Source organism: Halichoeres trimaculatus, unplaced genomic scaffold, assembly GCF_033239565.1.
Source record: "Halichoeres trimaculatus isolate MK-OKI-2021-1 unplaced genomic scaffold, fHalTri1.1 fHalTri1_scaffold_22, whole genome shotgun sequence".
Taxonomy (NCBI): Eukaryota; Metazoa; Chordata; class Actinopteri; order Labriformes; family Labridae; genus Halichoeres; species Halichoeres trimaculatus.
Window position 1 is genome coordinate 21414758 of NW_027437200.1, and position 12975 is coordinate 21427732.

Below are 12975 nucleotides of genomic sequence, written 5' to 3' on the forward strand. Positions count from 1 at the left end.
GGGTGCAGTTAGGATGCCTGATGAGGAGGAAGATGAGGATGAAGTGTACTTTGATTGGGATGAGGAGGAAGTTAGTGAAGACACAGAGGAGGACGAGGAAGATGTGGAGAATGAGGATGAAGAAGTTGAGATGGAAGAAGAAGAAGATACGGCAAACTTGGAGGAAGAGGAGGCGACAGATGACAAGAACGAGAAGGGGGAGGTCGAGAGGGAGGAGGAAGGAGAGGTGATGGGCAGGGAAGAAAGGGAGGCAGAGACAGAGGTGGACGGGGGTGTTGAAGAGAATTGGGAGGTGGAGGAAGTGGAGATGACGGGAACAGAGGAAGACCAGGAAAGGGAAAGGGAGGGTACAGGGGAGGTGGAGGAAGCAAGGGAACAACAGAAAAGGGCAGGAGAAGGTGAGAATGAGTTAGACGTGGAGGTTACAGGGGATTGGGAGGTCGATGAGGAGGACTGGGAGTATTGGGAAGAAGAGGATGACGAAGAGGAGTGGCAAGTAGGAGAGCAGATCAGAGGAACTGAGGGTCAAGACTTGCAGGGAAACCCCGAAGGCACAATGCAAGAAAGCCAACGAGTCAACGAGACGCTGGATTTGTCAGGGTCAGCAACATCAAAATGTGATGAATCAGACTGGATGGGATCTGGAGAAGGCTGTTCCAAGTTTTTTCAATCAAATTCTGAAAAAAGAGACATTTCCAAACAGCACAAAGAACTCGAGGTCCTCGACAATGCCAAGGTCGAAGGACATCCGAAGAAAGAAGCAAAAGCAAGGCTTCGAGACAAACTCGAACAGCTCCCAGAAGAAGAGGGTGAGTCTACGGAGGATGAGGACGCAGAAAATTCAACGGAAGAAGAAGAGATAGATGATTATGATGAAGATCTGATAAAGTTTTACAGCAAAGATGGTTACGTTGCGGATGTTTTCCACACCTTGGCGGAGTTCAGGTACTTGTCCCTGCTCACCGACCTTACCCTGAGCACAGAGGACGGGGCAAGCTTTAACGTACACTCTCTGGTGCTGGCTGCTGTCAGCTCCCTTATCCGGGGCGCTCTGGGCAGAAGCAACAAAGGAAGAGGAAGAACTGATGGTACAAGAGGTAGCATCATCACGTGGTCCCTACCTCTGGGTCCAGAGGTGGATCGTGTGGGATTAGAGGCAGTCGTGGAGTTCGCGTACACCGGACAGGTGTCACTTCTGAGAGGGGACACCGTGTACCAGATAAAGACTGCGGCTCAAAAACTGGGAGCTCCAAGAGTGCTGGATCTCTGCAAACAGGAGGAGGAAAAATCCACAAAGACAGGAAGGAGGAAGGAGGAGAAAGAGGTTTCAGCAGAGGAGGAACTGGAGATCAGTCTCACGTCGATGAAACAGCTGTGGATGGACAGAGTGGGCTGCGATGTGATCCTGGAAGCAGTTGAAGGATCACTTCATGGTGAGTAGACCAACAAAACCAGCCACCAAAACCACCAGGTTAAATCTAACTGGGCTCTTTATGATTAAAAGAATAAACTTACGACCTCACCGATGGCAAATGACCACTTCTTACATAACGCCCCCTGGTCTTATGATGCTATGATGGAAACGGCTGTTATAAGGCGCCAACCACCTCGAAATGATCTAAATTGGCTCAATCACAAACCCTCACATACCAGTGGCTTTGGGAGCAACTTGGAGTTCAGTTTCTTGCCAAAATATTTTGACAAGCTGTGAGAAGGAGGTTGGTAACCCAACCGGCAATCTTGCCATTAGTTGGTGATGAGCTCCACTTTGAAAGTCCCATTAATTTTAACTCTTGGTGCCTCTCAGCCTGTGCTCAAGAAGGGACTCAAGTAGGATTTGGTAGAACATTCGGCCCCAGGTCCTGGGCTATGCTTTTCATCTCCCTTGATACCTATTTTATAGCAGACATAGACGTAAGACCGCCAGTAGAGGTGGGCGATACTGGGAATTTTGGTATCGATCCAATACCGAGTAAATACAGTGCCAGTATCGCTGATACTAAAACCGATACTTTTTAATATTTATTTATATTTATTTTAAATTTATTGTTAAGACACTAAAGTAAAAATAATTATCACACTAGAACAAATGTTATAAAAAATTTCAAGCAAGCTTTGTTTTTTTGTTTGAGTCTGCTCGCTTGTTTCCCTGGTGCCGCTGAGTCATGTGACCGTGCATCATCAAAAATCAGGAGGAGGAGGGGGAGTGACACGGCAGCGCCTACACAGACAGACACAGTCAGGTCACCACTTTTTTAAAACCGCAGCAGTCAGAGCATGCAGTAGAAAAAATTATACTAGAGTATCGATCTTTTATCATTCAACAGCTATAGCAACGTTGGTATTATCGATGTTTGGATTGATCCGCCCACCTCTAATCACCAGGTTCAAAACAAAGTTGAAGTTTTTATAGCTCATTTCTTTATTCGTAACCTCTGTAAATTGGTAAATATTGATAATGATAAAAATAAACTTTATTTATAGAGCACTGTTAAAAACAAATAGTTGACAAAGTGCTTTGACACCTGAAAATCATGGCACAGAATCAGATAAGGGACCATCAGGCTGAGGGAGGTTAGATATTGTACGGACAACAAAAAAAAAAAATTAAAGAGAAAAATGAAAAAATAAATATTTAAATAAATAAATAAATAAATAAATAAATAAATAAATAAATAAATAAGGGAAAGACATGACAACATCACGTCAGGGGGGAAAGAGGAAAAGGTTCTGAGAGATGAAAGAAAAAAAACCATTAAACAGCTTCAGCAAATAGTTAAAGCACAAAAATAAAAATAATAAAATAAAAAATAAAATTAAAAAAATAATAAAAACAAAATATACTAATATATATATATATATATATATATATATATATATATATATATATATATATATATATATAATTCTTAATGCTATAATATTCCTGTAGCAGCTCCAAGGTTTGGAAAATCAGGCGTTGAGTTCTTCAGGTGCAAATCTTTATTTCTCCATCCATAGCACATCAGATGAACACAATAGTTTACAATCCAAAGTCTGACAGATATTAAAACACACACACTTAATCACACATAATCAAACATCAACATTCCACCGCCTAATCAGACATATATTGCACCGTCCCGTTACACAAATATTACAATATATGTAAATATTGCAGTGTCCCTTCACCTGAGTATATTTCAAACAGAGTAGAATTCGACAAGCATATTACATTACAACTACTAACAAGTTTCATTTGAATAAAAAGTGATTGAAGCGTACTGTTGCTGCTCTCCTCTCACACACAAGGCAAACCTGGTGTGAGACACACCTCCTGACTTTGACCGTACACGCCACCCGGGAACATGAATGACTGCAACGTAACTTCCTTGTGGCCACTTGAAATTTCTATAAGTCATCTTTTTTGTTTACATTAATAATAAGGGTTGTGCAGTTTCATAATTAGGGTGATAGCAAGTTAATTGGACTGTGGCCAGAGCCTGTATGCACGTCCAGTTAATCTACAATTTGAACCATAATTGGCCATAGTCTTAGCCACATGCACCACTGCTGGTCAAGTAATTTCACCATGAAAGTGAGGCAGGGGTTTGATCAACAAACTTCCTGGATAACACAAAAAAGGGGCCTAATAAATCTAAATTTCCTGGACGTCTTTTCAAGTGGTGTTGTTAGTGCCTGTAATGGTGGGGTCTACCTCCATTGAGTTCCTAGCTCTGTTTGAGTATTAACCTGGCTCATGTTTACCACTTAAACTTGTTCAAACTGTTTTTGGCTAATGGCTTGAGAAAGAATAAGGTCTAGCCCGAATTAATTTCTTTGCCTGTTTCCTGCAGTCATACTGATCATTAATTCATCATAGTTGGACTTCATGAACCCTCTTCAGGGTTACGTCACTGGATTAGCTAGCCCTGACCCTGACTAAACTAGTTTCCTCCCGTTAGTCCATAGGGTCATCCTGGCAGTGGGGAGTGACTACTTCCGCAGCATGTTCACCCTGGGTATGAAAGAGTCCCATCAGCCCCGTGTGGCCCTTCCTTTCCTGTTGGCTTCAGAGCTGGAGGTTCTGGTCTCCTGTTCCTACAGCGGGACTCTACCCCTCAGCTGGAAGTGTGTCTTTGAGATCACCAGCACTGCCCTCCAGCTCCAGTACCAACCTGCCTTACATCTGTGCCTCAACTTCCTGCAACAAGAAATTAACCCCCACTCTTGCCTGGATGTGGCGTCTTTCGCTGAGGCCTACGAGATGACGCAGCTTCTCGAAGTCGCAGACGACTACGTCCTGCGGCAATTTCAAAAAGTGGCGCGCACCTCGAAGTACAAGGACCTGCCGGCCAAGCAGCTCTTCAGGTACCTGAACAGTCACTCGCTCTGCGTACCATCTGAGCTGGTCGTATTCAAAGCAGTCGTCGCGTGGATCCAAGCAAAGCCGAAGAAGAGGCTGAGGCTAGCTAGGATGCTAATGAGAACCATCCAGTTTCCCTTGATGACATTCAAGGAATTCAAGGAGGTCCAGTCTCTGAACATGTGGTCCGACCACAGCTTGGCGGAGCTCTTTGAAGCAATTTTTGAGGATTTTTGCGCTAATGACATTGCACCACAGACTCAGTGCCGCATCTATCTCCCCAAAGAGAGTTTGGTCTTGATTGGCGGTGACCAGACCTCTGAAGACCTGGACAGGCGCAGCATCAGCAGAGACCTCTGGTTTGGGAATTCCCTGAGGAACCACACAGGGGTGGTAAAGTCCACGGAGTGGAGAAAGTTGGGAGAGATGCCAGAACCAGGGAGGTTCAGACACGAGGTTACTGTTCTCAACGGACAACTGTACGTGTTTGGAGGCAAGAAGTATTACGGCACTAACGACACCCTGAAGTCTGTGTACAGGTGGGAGCCACTACACCAAACTAAAAATAACAAATGCCCCTTTCCAATGCATTCAAAACTTATCACTGTGCTGCATTTCCAGGTATGATCCCCTCCAGAACACCTGGGAGAGCCTGGCTGAAATGCAAGAAGAGAGATCTGCTTTCTCCGTGGTGCTGCTGGAAGGAAAAATCCTTGCCATTGGGGGTCAGTGTGAGCCGGTCTACAGAGAGAGTGTGGAACAGTACTGCCCCACCGCAAACTCCTGGAGGTATGTGCCAAAGGATTGTTTACGAAGCAGACATTGTGATTTGCTAGCTGGAGCTCTCCATACCTTGACGTAAAGTAGTCCGAGGCATCACAACAACCCAAAGCATGTAGGCCTCAGGGATTCACAACTTTTCTTTTGACAAGTGCCTCTCTGCACACAACAAGTTTGGGATTATTTTTTGACTGAAGGCAGGCACAGACTTACTGTTCATGTACATCTTATTTTCTACGCCACATGTCAAACTCAAGGCCTGCTGGCCAAATGTGGCCCGCGAGAGCTTAAAAGGTCCGATTGTCTTGTAATCTGTCAAAAGAGCACAATGACCATAAACCACATTCCCCATAACGCCTACAATTGTATTACCTGCAAAGTGATGGCATTCCACCACTAGATGGCAGTGTTTTTATATCAACTATAAATTGTCCAGGAAGAGAAAAGTTGATGCAGATGAATGCAGATTAAATTTTTCTTTTTTCTTATACTTACATTTATTTTACCTATACGTCGGTAGAGAAGAACAGCATTTCAATTTTTCTGTATGTCCTCACACATATAGACGATTGCCAATAAAAACCTTCAAATTTTAAATTTCCTTTTCATTGGCACAAGCTACTTTTCAGAGAGCCTTTATTTCATTTGGTATAAAAAAATAAATGAATAAAGTGAGAGTCAGACAGAAAGCTGTGTTGGGCCAGATTTGGCTTATATAGAAAGGGAATAGGGCCACTAAAAAAAACAATTATGTCATTCTTTTTAGTTACTATTTTTTTCTGAGCAAAAAATAAAAAAATAAAGAATTCTGACATTTTTTTCTCAAAAATTTGGCTTTAATCTCAGATTTCTGACGTTTTTCTGAAAAAAATAAAATAAAATAAAAAATATTTAAATGTACTTTTTTCGGTGACCCTAATCCTCTACCATAGGCTTGAGTGTTGGGACATGTTGGTCTCAGAAAGTGATAATTTTATCTTGTGTTATATTACAGTGAAGACAATCAAGAACATGAACGCAACGCTTCATGACCTCCAAACAAAAAAAAGCCTATTGTGGTCAGGAGTGTAACAAACAAACAAAAAAGCTTTAGCTTGCGTAAAGTTATAGTTAACCTGGTAACAACAGGTTGGTAAATCTCAACACGAGTGTCAACATGTGGTCCTTTTTACTGACGCCTTTTTTGACCATTTGGGTCAATCTCATAGGCTGTATGAAATATGGACCTAGTCTCGATGATGTCATCCATCTGTTCCTGATGCAGAGTAATGTTGGTACATGGAGGGGAAGTGTAAATGAAACACCCAGACTGTCAGTGTCTGGTTTAAGCATTTTACAAGACTGACACATGATCAAGTGCAAGGGCCTCCAACCTGAGGCTCTGCAGAATTTATTAAGTTTCTTTTCAATTTTTTTTCTTTTTTTTTAAGAATTTTAATTTTCTATTAATTTTTGCAAAGTTAAGTGATTTTTGCATTCTTTTTAATTTTGCAAAATTTTTAAATTCCAATTTATTATGATTTTTTTTTTTTTTTTACAAATTTTTGAGGTTTAAAAAAGTTGCAGTTTTTTTATTTCACTTTTTTTTCATTTTTATTTCTTTATTTTTCCAAATTCTAATTTTATTTTAATTTTTTTTTTTAATTTTGAGTTTTTAAAAAATTGCATTTTATTTCACTTTTTAAATTTTTTTTATTTCTTTATTTTTTGCAAACTGTGTAAATTTATATTTATTTTTTAATTTTATTTATTTATTTATTTTTTACAAATTATTGAGTTTAAAAAAAGTTATATATATAATGTTGGTGGGGGCTATATTTGATATGATTTTTGATGGTTTCGGACACAATTAGTTTTACTGCTGAGGATAAAAATTTCAGTGTTATCTTAACAGAGAGACTAAGCTTTTGTATTTACTTTAAATGGTTCAAAGAATAACAACTCATTTATGTAGGATACAGCTTTTACAGGCGCTTTTTGGCATTTTGGTAGGAAGGTTGTAAAGCATGTAAACAATGTGGGATATACAAGAAAAATGTGACTAAATATCTTCTTCCTTTCAGGTTCATGTGGCCCTTGGATCTGCCTCTAGGTGGGCATGTAGCAAAGGTTTTGCACGGGAAAATCTACGTCTCAGGAGGGCTGAACAGCAGCTACCGATGCATCTCATCCATGTTTCTGTACAACCCTGAGAGTGGAAGCACCTACCTGGCAAACATGGCTCACCCTCGGGCTTATCACTGCATGGAGACCCTGGGCGACCTTCTCTACGTGGCAGGTGGTGTCACCGTGGACAGACACATGAATGTCTTTGACGGGCTCGGCTGTGAAGTGTACAGTCCAGTGCATGACACCTGGACTGCCTTTACACCCCTGCCGGTTCCTCATGTAGGAGCAGGAAGTGCCGTTTTGGAGGGGAAGTTTTATGTGATGGGGGGATACAGCCAAGAGGACTACAGCGACACGAATAGGGTTCATCGCTACGATCCCAGCACGCAAAGATGGGAGAGTATGGGAAGAATGCCCGGGCCGAACAATGACATACGGGCAACTCTGCTATGTTTGCCGAAACATTTCCGAACATAAGACATGCTCACATATTCCAGGGCTTGTTTTGTGTAAATGTTCATACACTGAGGGATTTGTATTACATTTAGAGGGCAAGTGTGCTTCCAAGAGGCCAACCAGAGTGACGCACTTCAGGTCATTTCTGAGGTTAACTTTGCCTGACAACGTTCAGAGGGATTATCCGTCTACATCATCGTTATCGTTCTTTAAACGCTATATTCAAATTATCCGGTTGTTTTGTGGTTAGATGTCATGAACAACACTTTACAACAGAGTCAACGTCTTTCCAGTTTGGACCGTCACAGAGCAACCGGTGTTTTGGAGTTAATAGCGACCATGCTAACTGGTGACTCTCAGCCGAAGGTACCAGTGGTTAATGACTGAGAGTCACCTGTTAACAGGGTCACACTTTACACTGAAACACCAACGACGTCTGAAGCTGTGTTATTAAATGTGTCTCTCTAACCTCAGGTAACCAGATTTTACGGAAAATAAGCAAAATCAAAGGGGCTGTGAGAAGAGAGATCTGTGTTTTTCCCTGCTGAAAACAATTTCTGTGATTAATTTTGTAGTGATGGTGGACACTGGAGCCTAACTGTCAGACAGAAAAAGGACAGAAGAGCAGAAGAAAGATAAACAGGAGAGAGATAGAGCACGAGCTAAAGGCTAAAAGGGCTAAACTGTTTGTGCTAACGTTGTCTCCAACCCACAGTCAGCAGTTATTCTGCAGTGGTCTGCTCAAACTTGAGAGTCTATCAAACAAACAAACAACAGTGTTTCCTTGTTATCACGTTAGCCTAGAGATATGTCAGAGCATGGGGCTGCCGATAGCACTACATGTAGCCAAAGCTTTTATAACTGTCCAGTAAAAAGTTGTCTGGAACAAAGAAAATTTGTTTTGATCTGATCTCCATTTAGTGCCAAAACAAACACACACCTTGCTAAAAGTCTTTACGACAGTGTGCGGAGACTCCAGGCCACAAGGGGGCGAGGGAGAGCAATTAAAACAGATCCTCCTCACAGCATCTTTAACGAAAGAGTTGTACGAGTTTCATGAGTAACCCTGAAATACACAACCATTAATGTTCCAATTTGGAGCAGTTTTCTGAATTCAGTTTACTGAGAGGGTTTCTGATTTATTGACACATTTCTACATCCTGGTATTTCACAGTCTGATAAAGTGACCACAGGTAACGGTCAGTCATTAGGCGTTAAGCGACTGTTGTGTGTTTAAACTCTTTCTTTCTCTGCTAAAAACGTCTGTCAACTTGCTTTTCTCTTCCATCCACTCATTATTTCTTATAAATCTGGGATCCTTCTATAGGCAGATTTATTGGAACTGAGCAAATATATGATACGTTTTATGTAATTTGGTGCTTTACAACCCTGTGACTGATACAGAAGAGTGTTTAAAAGGTGCTCCTGACTAATCATTTCCAAAACTAGGCACTGACTTTTCTGCCAAAACAGGCAGTAACTCTTTCTCAAAAGGTAACACAGGAGCTCGTATGTCCTGTTGATATTTTTAGTCACCGTTGGCATGAAAGGAGACGGGACAGTATGAGGTTGTTGTTCTGAATTTATTGTTCCTTTCAAGAATGAGGGATTTCAATAAAACTTCAGAGAAGATGAAAATCATGCTGTTGTGTTCTCTTTTTCTCCGACCTGGTCTTTAATATTCCTGGTGTAAAATGACAACCATAAAGCAAATTTCCTCACCGTTTACACAGTGAAGATAAGAAACCCGCTGAAGGTGGTGTGTCCGTTCAGGTTGTCAAACACTCTGCCGTCATCCCACAGCTCCATGTGCACCTTATCGCCAGCAGCCAACTGCAGAACGGCAGAGTTGCTGCTGCCGTCCGAGCCGTCGTCTGAAGGGTAATCGAAGGTTGAAATCTGATGGACGCCGTTTTTTATCAGTATGGCCCCCACCACGTGAGTGTTGTAGCCGTAGGTGCTGAAGCTGAAGTAGTAGAGGCCGCTAACGGGGGCTGTGAAGACTCCTGTAAAAAAGAGGATACAGTGAGCGAACTTTAAGGGACGGATCAGGGTGGATTAAGTAATTTAAATCAGCGACATTCAGAGAAAAATAAAAGTAATTGCAACAAACTGCCAGACCAGCAGAGGCCAGTGAGACAGGATGCCGATAGCGGCATCAGCTACACGATAGCGTGACGGTATAGCAGGGCAACACAGTTTATCCCAATAATAATCCAACAAAGAAGAAAAAAACACGACACAGTAAACAAAGAGAAACAAATTCAAATTAAAAGAAAAGGGCGGTATGGGTCGGTAAATTGGAGACCTTTCCAAGTTTCAGTCAAAGGAAACGCCACAACTGAATCACATGGTGGAAACAAGACATAAGATCTATACATGCCTCACATCAGAGTCACAAAATGTCAGAAAAAGTTGCTTGATTTTTTGTTGTTGTTTTTTTGAAAAACAGTCGCCAGAAGGGCTGAAACTTGTTATATATAGCCACAAAGCCACTAAATTGCCCACACTGTAAAACGATGAAGACATCCCAGCACCACTCAGAAGAAACGTCACCATTAACACAGTTAGCCTGTTAGCTTGGAGAATATTCAGCTGGTACTGGTTTTAGATTAATTCAGCTTGCAGGCCTTGGTGTCTGGTGTTAGCTCCGTTAGCCATGTCTGTGAATAGCATGATGCTACTCTGCCTTCTGGTATTCCCTCTGTTGCTGGGTTAGCACGGCTAGCTCGTCCATCTTATTGGAGATAGATCTTACGTTCCCAATAACGATGGATGGAAGGACAGGTCCATGTCGTCACTTCTTAGCTCACACCTGAGAACCAGCACGTCGTCCTCACCCCCTTCTCCTCACCTTGTGGGGAAACATCTGGCTTAGCACCAATTAGCATTGACATGCTACAGGCTGCTAACAGCTGATTTCACATGATAACAATGCAGCCATGGTTACATGTAGGATCTCCAGACAAACACAGGAGAAAAATTAGTAAAAATATCTCTGAAGACAAAACCAGTTTGGTGTCCATGACCAACAAATGAACCATACAAAGTAACAACCCACTCCAAATGCAAAAATGATGAAAAAGACATAAAAACATTACAAGAAACAGAAAAAATCTTTCTGGACTATTTCTTACTTTGCTAGTTTCTCTGTCTTACTTCAAGCCTGGTTTCTTGCCATCAGCGCCTACCTGCTTTCCTATAAGCTTCAAGAGTGTAACCTTAAAAATGAATCACCAATTTTTCAAAACTTAGTGTTGTTTATCCCCATTTGGGTCCCAAATCTTCTGCCCTAGTGACATCATCCATGGCAAAAGACCGCTGAGTCAACTTATGCTTCGAACAAATCTCCAGAGACCAGAGCCAAAGATTGTCAGCAAAGTCTACAAACTTGTTTCAGCTTGTCTGGAATACCAGACACAGACATGAGGCCTGAGGACATGTGTGTTCACATATGTCACACTCAGCTTGAGAGTTAACCGTACCTGTGTCTGAGTCGTAACCATCGCCGGTATTCGAGAAGATCCTTTTGAATATCAGGACTTTGTCTGTGCAGGGTCCTTTGTAAATCTCCCCAAAGTTGGCCAAAGAGACGGAGAACGCAATCTGAGGACTTCCTGAAAACATAAAAGTTGTTGTCAAAGATGTAAACAGCTTGGACGCAGGATTGTGAATGTTGTGTTATGTTTTCCAAACGACCTTTTCCACTGCTTTGTTTCAGCTCATCGATCTCCTTCTCTGTTGCATTCAGCCTCATCCTCAGGCCTGTTGAAGCAGAAATTAACAAACCCTTTAATCAAACTTAAAAGCAGGAGCTTTCACTTTGTAATAACTCAACATCTCTTTCTGTACCTTCGTTCTCTTTGTTCAGTTTTTCCACTTCAGCTTTCTGTCTCGTCACCTCGTCCACGGTGGCATTGAGCCTGGCCTCCAAAGCTTCGACGTCACTCTGCCACCTTTCAACATCTTTTGCTTTGTCCTCAAACTTTTTAATTAGCTCCTCTTTGGCTGTTAGCCACTCGCGTATATCCGTGTCACCTCTCTGTCCAAGCGCTTTCTCCACCGCCGAGAGCCCCAGGAGGGTCAGCAGAAGCAGAGTCCTGAACTCCATCTCCTCAGTTTTGAGGTTTGCAGAGTCTTTGTGTTATCGCTCAGAGTATGAGGAGGCTGCGTTCTCCTCTGCGCCTTATATACCAGCCCAGGGTACCTCTGGTGTTAGTGAGTCAGCAGAAATGAGGCCCTCAGGGATCCTGGTTCTAGTCGTGCCCCAACAAGCCTACTGGGAGTCATCAATGCATGAGTGAGTTTGCCGGGAAATCATCCATCGGAAAGGGTTTTTTTATGCTGCAAACATCAGCGTTTTTCTCCAATAACAGAAATTTTATGGTACTGTTGGGAAAAATTGGCGAATTTACAGTAACAAAAGATCAATTTTCCCTCTGAAACTTACTGGAATGAAAGTTTAGGAGAATTGAACAGACAGGAACACAATTACAAGACCTAAAAGACAAGCTGCACCTGCCTACTCAAAGAGCAACAGCTCCATCTACTGTTCACACAGAGAAGTGAACCAGCGTTTAACAGCGTGTGCTCAAAGGCAGAGAAGACAGTAAATACAAGAGATTTGAAGCAAGTTTAATTCCTTGGAGTCAATGAAACAACATACAAATTAACATTTTATATTCGTTAAAAAGTCCCTTTAATTGAGCTTTATAAGTTACAATGAGATTTTTTTCCTCAAAGTGTTTAATCTTGTGCAACTTTTTAGGAAAAATATTGAATTTAATGTGTTATACATTATCAATCCTGCTTTGTTAATAATGTGGTTCAGAAAGTGGCAATTTTATCAAATGACCACAAAGTGCAAGGTGCAGATTCAGAGGTTGTACAACACTCCATGACTCAAAATGACTCAACAATTAAACCAAGACTCTATAAAACGTCAAAGTCAGAAGTCACAGTGTGATAGTGACAAGGCAAACCCACTCACTGTAAACCCCAAAGTTCAAATTTCTCAATAAGATTAAGCTATGAAAACTTAAAATTTGTTAGTAAGTTCAGTTTACTCAAATGTTTGAGTTTTCAGTGTTGAAACTGATGATTTCTAAGTAGATTTAACTTTTGTTACTGTTTAAGAAAGCACAACTTAAAATCATTAGTTTGTGACTGGGTTTTGTAACCGTGAGTGAGGAGGGGACGCAGCCAATATGAGACCCTGCTGAACTTCTAGACCTGCAGCAATGTATCAGCTGTCCATGCTCTTAATGTCAAATTTGGCCTAAATA

General features: G+C 41.7%; 2 protein-coding genes across 2 annotated transcripts; one reads left to right on the plus strand and one right to left on the minus strand.

The window, feature by feature from the left end:
• Positions 1 to 13: 13 nt before the first annotated feature.
• Positions 14 to 7785, plus strand: LOC141784531 (kelch-like protein 33). The gene is made up of 4 exons (XM_074662369.1): positions 14 to 1433; positions 3945 to 4884; positions 4967 to 5134; positions 7189 to 7785. The coding sequence occupies exons 1-4, from the start codon at positions 14 to 16 to the stop codon at positions 7709 to 7711; spliced, it is 3051 nt and encodes a 1016-aa protein (XP_074518470.1). The 3' UTR covers positions 7712 to 7785.
• Positions 7786 to 9315: 1530 nt separating this feature from the next.
• Positions 9316 to 11896, minus strand: cbln11 (cerebellin 11). The gene is made up of 4 exons (XM_074699370.1): positions 11543 to 11896; positions 11390 to 11455; positions 11176 to 11307; positions 9316 to 9696 (listed from the first exon to the last, which is right to left on the minus strand). Exons 1-4 carry the CDS (start codon positions 11799 to 11801, stop codon positions 9416 to 9418), a joined length of 738 nt encoding a protein of 245 aa, XP_074555471.1. The 5' UTR covers positions 11802 to 11896; the 3' UTR covers positions 9316 to 9415.
• Between the last annotated feature and the right edge of the window lie 1079 nt (positions 11897 to 12975).

Bases quoted from the DNA above. Each gene is read 5' to 3' on its own strand.
- cbln11 (XM_074699370.1), bottom strand. From the start codon at position 11,801: ATGGAGTTCAGGACTCTGCTTCTGCTGACCCTCCTGGGGCTCTCGGCG. The intron at 11,456-11,542 runs GTACAGAAAGAG...CTGCTTCAACAG, and splicing joins ACTGAACAAAGAGAACGAAG to GCCTGAGGATGAGGCTGAAT. The intron at 11,308-11,389 runs GTCGTTTGGAAA...TTATGTTTTCAG, and splicing joins GAAACAAAGCAGTGGAAAAG to GAAGTCCTCAGATTGCGTTC.
- LOC141784531 (XM_074662369.1), top strand. From the start codon at position 14: ATGCCTGATGAGGAGGAAGATGAGGATGAAGTGTACTTTGATTGGGAT. The intron at 1,434-3,944 runs GTGAGTAGACCA...TCCTCCCGTTAG, and splicing joins AGTTGAAGGATCACTTCATG to TCCATAGGGTCATCCTGGCA. The intron at 4,885-4,966 runs GTGGGAGCCACT...CTGCATTTCCAG, and splicing joins ACCCTGAAGTCTGTGTACAG to GTATGATCCCCTCCAGAACA.